General features: G+C 34.8%; 2 protein-coding genes across 28 annotated transcripts; both read right to left on the bottom strand.

The window, feature by feature from the left end:
- Positions 1-2,683: 2,683 nt before the first annotated feature.
- LOC104779785 (uncharacterized) lies at positions 2,684-5,579 on the bottom strand. Its single transcript, XM_010467148.3, has 7 exons — positions 4,689-5,579; positions 4,176-4,403; positions 3,982-4,055; positions 3,691-3,850; positions 3,471-3,590; positions 3,248-3,356; positions 2,684-3,114 (listed from the first exon to the last, which is right to left on the bottom strand). Exons 1-7 carry the CDS (start codon positions 4,917-4,919, stop codon positions 2,936-2,938), a joined length of 1,101 nt encoding a protein of 366 aa, XP_010465450.1. The 5' UTR covers positions 4,920-5,579; the 3' UTR covers positions 2,684-2,935.
- On the bottom strand, positions 5,324-10,013 carry LOC104745792 (RNA exonuclease 4). Of its 27 annotated transcripts, XM_087487860.1 has the most exons (15): positions 9,828-9,961; positions 9,583-9,627; positions 9,445-9,503; positions 9,060-9,195; positions 8,891-8,953; positions 7,652-7,862; positions 7,460-7,547; positions 7,277-7,355; positions 6,874-6,947; positions 6,657-6,765; positions 6,442-6,530; positions 6,300-6,364; positions 6,105-6,183; positions 5,782-5,885; positions 5,324-5,707 (listed from the first exon to the last, which is right to left on the bottom strand). In XM_087487860.1, the coding sequence occupies exons 9-15, from the start codon at positions 6,934-6,936 to the stop codon at positions 5,683-5,685; spliced, it is 534 nt and encodes a 177-aa protein (XP_087343986.1). In that variant the 5' UTR covers positions 6,937-6,947; positions 7,277-7,355; positions 7,460-7,547; positions 7,652-7,862; positions 8,891-8,953; positions 9,060-9,195; positions 9,445-9,503; positions 9,583-9,627; positions 9,828-9,961; the 3' UTR covers positions 5,324-5,682. The 27 variants fall into 27 exon arrangements, with proteins under 27 accessions (XP_087343986.1, XP_087343971.1, XP_087343985.1 ...); XM_087487845.1 differs by lacking the exon at positions 9,445-9,503 and having other exon boundaries at positions 6,874-6,955; XM_087487859.1 differs by lacking the exon at positions 9,445-9,503.
- Between the last annotated feature and the right edge of the window lie 655 nt (positions 10,014-10,668).

The raw sequence follows: 10,668 nt of genomic DNA, 5'->3' as shown, positions 1-10,668 counted from the left end.
GGCTAAGATTTTTATTGGACTTATATGCATGTAGAGATTGGAGGGATCTTGGATGGTAATTTATAACGACAAGTGGATGATGCTTTTACACAAAATGTATATAATTTTTATGTAACATAAAATTCAAAATGAATTAGTAAAGTCAAGTGTTCAGATCTCCTATTAGATATTTTAGAATCTTCTGTTCTGGTTGTGTTTATGTTTGAAATTATAATAATTTTATGGATGAAGTTTTTTTTATCTACTGATAATTTCAAGTTTTTAGTATAGCCAAAGACCACAAAGAACAAGTTTTATGGAGAGAGTGAACTTAATTATTTAAAAAAAAAAAAAGAATAAACCCAATTAAGGGGGACATAGCTTTTGATTCATTTTCCTTTTTCATAATGATAAAACAGTCTACCGGAAATCGTCACATGGTTTAGGCTAAAAACGGTCGAAGACAAATATAGCACAGAGATAATATTGATAATAAAATTAAATAAAGTTAAAACTTATTTAGTATTAAGAATATATATATAAAAGTAGTGCATCATAGAATAGTAGAGAAGCCAAAGCTTGCACGTGATCGGAGTACCGAGAGATAGGGTAATGATTCGACATGGCCGTTGTTCTTTTTCTTATTTTAATTATTATAAATTTTTGTAAAGATTACATTCAAGCTTAGGTTATTACTATTAGTTTTGAGTTTCTAATTCTCGTGATATTCTCACTTTTACTTCTTTTTTCATTTTCTTGTGCATGAAAACCAAGGGACGTCGTGTCGCTTTTTGAAGCACTTAAAAGGAGTCGGACCTACTAGCTTCATTATCATTTATGTTGTTCCGAATGTGAGTATGACCAAATTATTAGAGACATGACTATTCTACTCTTAACTAATCATACAATTTACAATTCAGAAGCCACGAAATTAAACTAATAGATAGATAGATCAACCTCATAACAAATATGTTTCACATTATTCGAAAATTTTGTATTTGCATTTTGTCGATAGGTACAAAAACCAAATTCTGTTTTTATTGAGATTTTCGAACTTGCACAGTTTGACTCTTTTTAACTGATCTAGGAATTACATATACACGTTTTACTTAGACCGATTAGAAAAAAAAAAACTAAGAAATTCAAATATAAAATATCTTCTAATTTAAAAATTTTTAAGCATCAAACATCTAAAACTTTTTGATATTAAAATTTCACGCTTTCACTTTTATACTTGAAATATACCCTTAAATAATCATTCAAGTAATCTCTTTTAAAAAGTTTAAGTTGATACATTTACATATAAATCACAAAAGAAGGTAATGGCGTGAAATGTGAATGAAAAATCACGCGGGTAAGAAAAACCGCGCGTGAACCGCGAAGTAACGGTCACAATAATAAGGAATTGAAGATAGGTTTTATATGATGTGGCAGTCGTACAGAGAAGAAGAAAAAGAGTTTGACCAGACCTATTAAAAGAGAGTAGAGTACTACTACTAAATAAAGAGGACCACTTTACATTTGCATTAACATGCTTTTAAATCCAACGCTTCCTACTTTCTATTTAATAATCTTTCAACTAGACTAATAAATTAATAACACTCTACTACATCTTCTATAAAAACCCCAAATATAGCAAATACTAAATCCATACTTCGTTCGGCCATTTTTATTTTTTGTTTCCCTATATATGATATGTAGAAATTATGCTATGCAAAATAAATCCTACAAAAATTTAGATTCTAATATATGTTACTATGATTGACTCTGGTATAAGATAAGAACAATCCCCTTTTTCAGAAGCATCAACATTGTTGGATACAATAATAAATGCCAAATTGATTACATAGATGAAAAAGGTGTCTACGTGATTTTACTGACAATTAATATGATGATATATATATATACACATGTGCTCGTTGGTCCCCCAAAAATAATAAGCATGTAGATATAGTATGTTCTTGCTGTAGATATATAGAAGAAATTAAAGAACCGTAGAAGGTATCTATCGTTTTCGAAGACTTGCCAATAACATTTACCAGAAAGAAAGAAAAAAAAAAAAAGAAAAAAGTTTTCAAAGACTTGGAAAGAAAGAGAAGGTTCTTGTCCCACTACTTTACTTAGGTCAGGTGAGAAGGCTGTGAACGACACGCGTATCATGGCGCGTTAAAAGGATTTAGTTGTTTGGTTGATCTGGCAGAGAAGAGATTAGTTTGACTAGAGAGAGACCCATTAAAGGACGAGAACTAGACAAAACATACATTTATTAAGTTAGTTTAACTGCATGTTATGCTTTTAATGACACTTCGACACCTTTTCTCTAACTAATAAATTATTACTTAGTTAGGATCTTTAAGACTTACTTTAAATCAAGTACTACTAATAAACAAAGACTGCTACTTGCAAATTAGGTTGGACTTTGATTTTGTGGGATTTGTTCGATCCTGTGATCAACCTTGGCTTGGTGTGACACATTTAGCAGGTCTTATTTAATTGAGGCATATACGTTATCTTATGGTGCATAGTTACAACTTATCAAAACTTATTAGATATGGGGTTTAACTCTACGTTTCTGTTCCAATTATTGTTGTAAGCAAGTAACAGTTTCAATTTCTTTTCAAAACCACCCTTCAACAATCTAGAAGAGCTTTAGTTGTATGTTGTATGATTCCAAACAATAGATGGCAACAACAACAACAAAATCTTTCTAAACAATTCTCATTACTTTGGTTTCACTGCAAGTTGCGACACGAAGTCTCAATAAAAAACGAACCCTTTTGGAAAGTCTATACAGAAACTTCAAGTTCTTGATCTGAATCTAAGCCTGATAGATCTCATTTACAGAAAACTCCAGACGCAAAAACATTTGTTTTTCTCTGCGTGTAAACTCTAGAAAGAACAACTGCTAGAGAACTATGCAGGTGTTATTATTGCTGCTACTATGTATATATATAGTTCAGAACTCTAGAACCACCTTACCAGGAATCTGCTTCTTTTCCTTGGCTTCATGAGCTGCTACAACATCGGTTATTGGAAATGTTTTCTCCACAGGAATCTTTAGCTTTCCGGCTCCAACTAACCGCTGAATCTCGGCTAGACCTTCGGGATCAGCCCTCATATACGACCACCAATAGTCTGTTTTTGTTATAAGTTAATCACAGTCAGATTTTATCCCATTAGCCTTTTCTTTCCCACTCAATGAGATATGTCTTATCACCAGAATAGTTCCTTTAAAACAAAAGAGAGTAATGCAGGATCTATCATATACCTATTCCATGAGAATACTGATATTGTATCTTCTTCTTCATCAAGAGTGAAGTTGCGAGAGGAAGCCCAACCACAAAACCGTATCTATCAGTCAACGCTGCAGCCTCACCCTTCGAAAGATAAATGCAAAAAATTTAAAATCCACTTATGTTAAACAAGATCCAAAACCTAAGCAACCAAGGTAGCTGCAGCTTGTAAAGCAAAAACAGAAGAATTATATATACCTGGAGAGTCATATAGCTTCCACCCTTCCTCAAGAAGTTAATGCCTATTCTCTCTGTTTCAGGCCCACCAATAGTATCCAAGACGGCATCAAATTTTCCTTTTACCGCCAACTCAATGTCCTGTAAATAAAACAGGTCCAGCTTCAGGAGTCAGAATAAGATCATCATGGCTCTGCTTTGGATGAACAGATAAGATAACTAAACAACTCATGTAAACTACCTCGGCTGTGTAGTCAACAGCTTGTTCGGCACCAGCTGCAAGTATTCTGTCTTTCGTCTGACCCACACAAGAGGCTGTCACATGACACCCAGAGGCTACTGCAAGCTGGATTGCAGAAAAACCTACTGCTCCTCCTCCTCCAAAAACTAATAGTCTTTGTCTGCAAAGAGACACATTGTAAGAAACGATGTTGAGTCCACAATAGTACAAATATAACATGAAAGAAGTACATGTGAATGTTGAAAAGTGAATTAGTATCAGCTTATTTCCACCATACAGAAAATAACATACCCTTCAGTTATCCGAGCATTACTCTTCAAAGCACGCCAAGCAGTCAACGCTGCAAAAGGAATGACACTTGCTTCCTACAAGAGACAAACAACAGAATAGCTTAAAAGACATATAGCTAAGAAAAGACATTCAATCAATCGAAAAACAAAAACAAAGATGGAGAGAATCAAGGGTATCTAGATCTTCCTACTTACCACATGAGAAACTGAAGATGGCTTTTCCGTGAGTTCTTCCTCCGAAAGAATTCCATAGTCAGTATAAGTACCTCTCAACGCTGTAGGATGTAATGCACCAAAAACTTCTTGTCCTACTTTTAATGACTTAACTGAATTCCCAATTGCTGCAACTTCACCACTGATATCGCGTCCAACTATAATAGGTAGATGCGGCTCGAATACAGAACGTCCATATCCAGCTCGTATCTGAGAAATCAACAGCATTTCTCATCAGATGAATGATTATAAATATCAATCTCACTACTCTTCATACTAATATAATCATCAATCGGAGACATCTACAGCACCTCAAGCTTCTCCTATTAAATCTTCCATTTCACACGATTTTAAACTCCTAGAGCATATGCAAGAGATCCACAAGCTAAGCCGATCACACCAATCTTAATTTCTAATTAAGGAAATCTTCGATTATATATCTAAATGCCACTAATCAGATGAAATCAAAACGGATCAAGCAGATAGCACACTCACTCTGCAATCAAGAGGATTGACGGAGACAGCTTTGGCTCGAACAAGAACCTCATTCGGATTAAGATTCGGCACCGGAACATTCTCCCGGAGCTCGAAAACCTCCGGACCGCCAAAGCGAGGCAACATCACAGCACGGCAGCCGGTAAAGACGCTCCGGAGAGAGCTTAACCTCGCCGGCCGGAAAACAAATCCAGCACCGGAATTACTGCGCAATGATCTCATCACTCGCATTTCTCCGTCGTCTATGGAAACCAATTAACTCGTCTTCTTCTTCTTCGTTGATGCGAGAATCTGCTAGCTTCTTCTATTTTTTAGGTTTTCTTGTTTACACAGAAACGGAAATCTAAGACGTGGCAGCATTTGCGTCCGCAGAGCGGGTTTGTTTTCTTGACTTGTCCATGCAACCAACCTGTGATTTTAATTAATTAACCGGTTTATTCCAAACCGAACCGATGTTCTTCAATTTAGTGAAACAAACCGTTGTTCTTCAATTGCTCACACCGAACCAAAACTATTATTCTTCAATTGGCCCCGGGTTAATCTCAAGTGGTACTTGTGATGTGAGATTGAGAGTAGAGATTTTGATTTCAACAAACCCAACCGGAAACGGACAACCAAACCGGAGAACGTAAACGGGTATACAAATCTGAACAATATAACTTAAGAACCTCCAAAAATGTATTACATGATCTATAATATCAATATGGTATAACATTGTGATGAACTTGTACACAACAAGATAGTAGTACATTTGGTGCGCCTGATGCCGACAACAATCGAAAGAAAGGAAAAAGACCAAAACTTTTCAGCGATTCTTGGTTTCTGTTTAGTCATGTTTGCTCTCGCTGATTGATTCAAACAAGTGGACTGTCATTGGTGGAAGCGTTCCCTACTTTCACTTTCTTCTTAGGCTTACGCTTCTTTTGTTTCAGCCACATCCGTGTCTGGTCTTTCACATTTTTCTCCCACTCTTTTCTGTGCTTCTGGTAAAGCATCATAGCTGCTCGTGCATCATCAATCTGCAGTTAAGGAAGAGTTAAAGATTTGTAGATGCAAAACGTGAAGATGTTTGTTTATATTCAGATGTATATACTGATAAGCTCCATCGTGTGTACGTGCGTAAGAAGAAGCCACGTGAGACTGGCACGTGCGAGGAGAGTTGAGAAGTTGGATAAGGAAGACAAAAGGAATAAATATCTGCAACTAATTGTTTACAGTTAGAGAGTATAAAGTCTTCTTCCTCTCATTCATAAACATTTCATGTATGTGGTGTATAACTTTCTCCTGCGTGAGAACTTAAGAGAGATAGCGAAGGAGAATATGATGCTCTAAGCTTCTCTTTGTATACCGATACATTTACAGAGTAATATTCAGAGTATTATTCAGATCTACAACCTTGTTCTAACATATACTTACAGGGCAGTGCTCTCCATTTTGAATGTCAGCTCCTAGAATTTCAGATGTGAGATGTTTCAACGACTTTCTGGGTTTGCCCCTGTTTGGAAGATTACAGATTCATTAGGTTACAATCCAAAGGTTTGAAGTCTGGGAAAGCAGAAGTGTGACAAGTATCAACTAGATAAAAGAGAGGGGTCTGAGTGTTGCGAGTACTTGAGAAAGGGCTGATACTCAGCTGTGTCCCTTATGTCCTGTTTGGGGTGTGTTAGCAGCAAAGCCTGTTACAAAGTTTATTTTCTGTTAAAACTCTGTAATGGTATCGTAACCAGATTCTAGATTTGTGAAACCTACAGACCTTGAGATCGTTGTGCAAGGCGTGTCCCACTAGAATCTTTCCCTTTATCAACTCCGCTACTTTGGTCTGAGCAACGCGGAAATCTTTGGCTGAGGTTAAAAAAAAATGCTAAATTAAGATCAAAGTTCCAAACTGTTTAGTAATAAATTCAATCCATTTGCACCCTAAAAGCCTTAGTTCCAGCGGAGTAAAAAAATGTTGAAAGCAAAACCAACCTTTTCTCAAATCTCGAGGTCGAATCCCACTAATATGTGTACGAAAGTCAACAACACGTTCCACTGGACGGACAAACTCATCGTATAGAACATTTCCCCATTTGTTAACCTGTCAATAAGATGGTGGAGTAAGCAATCAGTGACCTTCACGTAGAAGAAGAGAGAGATATACACCTTAAGAATATGGATTATGGGAAATACAGGATGAGATGTGTACCAAGGTAACTCGTCCAAGAGCACTTTTGGTTCCTTGACTGACACCAACCATTTCACAGTCCATAGCCACTTCATCTGTCAAACTATCCACATGTTGGTGAGATTTGATACACAGATTGCTCAAAGAAAGAAACATCTATTAGCAAGATCTGCTTATATCAATTACCCAACATTCTTTCACTATCTAAGCAATGCAAGCCAATTCCACAATGATCAACATTCACAAAAATGAAAAGAAGAGCAAGATTATATAGCTTATAACCAAAAGTTATGTACAAGATAGTCTGAGAACCTAAAGAAACCTACAATTCAACAAAACCCCTTAATTCCTCAGAGCAGGAACACACTAACAATGTAAAACTCATATGGTGTTGTTAAATACATTTGTCTATATCATGACCCACCTGGAGTCGTCGTTAACTGGAGTTAAGGGATCAACCTTAGGTACATCAACCTCTGAATCGGGTCTCTCTTTCCGCTTCCCTACATGTATGCTGTGTGAGTCAGAACAACTGAGAAACCAAAAAACATGGTCTATAAACCCTAAACCCCAAACCTCAAGTTCGAATTTTTAAGTTGAATGGTACCTAATATGGAGCTGGGATTATCTGGGCTGTCATTACTAAACGATTTTCGAGTGTTGCCGTTGTTTCCATGAGAGTTAGATTTCAGCTTCTGCAAGCACGATAGACAAAAAAACCAAAAAGAGTTCAATGGCTGAACAAAAAAAAAAATCTGGAGAAAGAGGAGAAAGGTAAGAGAAAGAAATAGAGACTAACTTGTTGGAGGAGTGACCAATTAGGGTTTAACTGAACAGGTTTTGTATTTGTCTTCTTCGTCTTCTGCTTTCTCTTCAGATCAGAAGAACTCATCTTTTTAGTTCAGCGCCGGTCGTTTGGAAAATTTGTTGAGAAGCGCGGCTCAAGAGCCCAGAGTAAGGTTTAAGAGAGCTCGGTTAAAAGACCATTCCCAAAACGGTGCCGTTTCCCTCTAAACCAAATAATACGATTTTCATCACGTTAGAAATACTATAATAATTTTGGTTTGACCAAGATTTTGGTATGATAAAAATTATACATGTATTCAATTATTGTATTTTTTTTTTTTAAAGCTAAGATAAGATATCGATGTATTCTTCTATATATACATTTTCAGAAATATTTTTGAAATAATTCCTCAACTTCCACCTTAATTACAACCCTGCCATTGTATTAAATTTTTTTATTTAAATAATTACAGAATAAATTATATCAAATTCGGATATTTTATTTCAATATTATCTTTCCATAAAACTGCATTAAACATATTAATTGTCCTTCGATCTGATGGATGCCGAGATTTCCGATTTATCTTCTTGATTCGGAAATATTTTTACGTCCAACATATCTTCAAAATCAAAACAAAGAAACAGCATTTACAACCAAAATATATCATATTCCACTAATATTCTATCAAACCAAAATTGTAGTCATTATCTCCCTGATTATTCGCTAACTCTAATATTTTATCTCCTTAATGGATCTCATTTACTCGACCTAATCATAATCCTATAAATATGTAACATTGCCAACCCGACTTAACATAAGCAACCACACTCATACAATACTCACAAGAAACCGTAAACACTTTTCATACCTGGAAAACGTATACAATAATGTCCCTAATAATGTTTGGTGAGACCTTTGACAATTGTCAAATTCAATTCATTAGTTGTCAAGCGTAGCAGATCACAAGCATTCACAAAGGTATATTTTGATAAGATAATCTTTGTACTTAGTTGATACATTTTTTTTTTTTTAATGTTTGAGAGTCTGCTTATTGTAATCACATATCTACATGAACGTGTATACATTTTATTTAGTACTATGTCAATATAATTCACAATATTTATTTTTCTCATCATTTTTATTTTATTTTATTTTGTAGACATCGTTCGACAAATCATGAATGCTACCTAAGCTAAATCTAGGCTTTCAGATAGAAAATAAAACAAAGAATATCAACTTGCAATGAACTACCTTGAGGAAGATCACACACCTTCATCTCTAGCATTTTAATCAAACAACCATACTACTCCCAACCTATACGACATAAAGCAGTCAGTTAGACATTTATCCACCTAATTTTGCAGGATTATTTCTATTAAGTTTGTTACTATAAGCGATAGATAGTGGTACTGGTACTAACCTTTTTCATGTGTTTTATATGGAACTGGTGTTGCTTCTTAATTTAATACTCCCATTGATTAATTCAGAAGCTCTCACTTGCTAATTTCTTCGCTCAAGAACATACTGTCAATCTCCACCATACAACTTTGGAACCTCTGTGATAATATTAATCATTGATGAGTCCATGGTTATAAATTTTTTTGTTATATGATAAACAAGATAAGATAATAAATTGCCTTTTTGAATCAAATGTTTATGTTATCATTTTTCTAATATATGTAGTAGTAATTTCACATACTTCATAAGAATAGAACTCATTTCAGTCTTGGATCTGAATAATCTTGAAAGTAATGAGAACATGCAGCTCAAATGACAAACTTTTTTTGGCCAAACTATGAACTGACCTGACGACCACTTTTTAGATGAAGATTCATATTTTTAAGTGATTTTTGAACGACTCTCTCTGGAAGCATCCAGTTAAACAATAAAATTAGATCGGAATCAAAGAAAGGAAGAGAAGAGGTAAATTTACAATTACTTACCCAAGTAATTCTGGTCGCTCATGAACTAAGTGACGAAGTGTTAATCTGAACAACCAAAAAAAATCACTTTCAGAAATTGAGCTAGAATCTGAGGAGAAACCAGCCTTGGAGATAGATTAGACTAAATCTAAATCTATCCATTCAAGTAAGTAAGTAATCATTGGTGATGATGAGACAAATTCGGAGGCAGAGTCAAGGAATTGTTGAGTATAGACTACAAGATTGGATGAAGAAAAAAATCAAACATGATATGTTGATCCAGTGGAGGGAGGTGGTACTGGCGGTGGAAACGATGAATGAAAGAGGAGGAGGAGAGAAGAAAGAGAGAAATGACTTTTGCCGTGACTTCATGTCTCAGTTCGGCTGATTTTGTTTTTGCCCCAACACAAAATATAATAAATCTTATATTTAATCTTATAAATTAGATGATTATTATGACATGTAACAAATGTCACCCTAAATTGTTGTTGGCTGTAGCTAAGATCATATCTAATTGTTTTACCTTTTAGATTCTAAATTGAACCATATTTAAATATTAGCAGTTAAATTAAACTTACAAGTATTATGATACACAAATTAAATTATAAGTACCATTGTTAAATAACAAGTATTATGATTCAATCTTAGACTAGAATTATTACAAGTGCTGAAATAAAGTAAAAAATATGGTTGTCAAAAAAAAAAAAAAAAAAAGTAAAAAATATGGTTTCCAAAAATATTGTACTCAGATCATGTTTTTTTTTTTTTAACATGTCGTTTATTTTAATTTTTGATCTTATCCTACCTTGATAAAAGATTCCTTTTTAAAAATAGGTCATGTAGATTGCTATATTTGAGATCATAATAAAAAAATCTTTTTTCTCTCTCTCGTCGAAGGCGATATCGTGAAGGCAGTTACTTCAGCAACACAACCTCTATTATCACCGGTTTCCGGCCAGCGCTGGCTTCTCCGGCGTTGGCCAATCCTTTCTTTTTCCTTCAGTTTCTAATTTCCCTTGTTTTTACTTTGATTTGCTGCAAATTCAGAAATCCCAAACCTCCGTCTTGTCAATCTCGTCCATTCCACTCCTAATTCAGATCTTGAAA

The sequence above is a fragment of the Camelina sativa genome, chromosome 15 (assembly GCF_030686135.1).
Source record: "Camelina sativa cultivar CO46 ecotype springtype chromosome 15, ASM3068613v1".
Lineage (NCBI taxonomy): Eukaryota > Viridiplantae > Streptophyta > Magnoliopsida > Brassicales > Brassicaceae > Camelina > Camelina sativa.
This window is presented reverse-complemented; position numbering and strand designations above follow the sequence as displayed.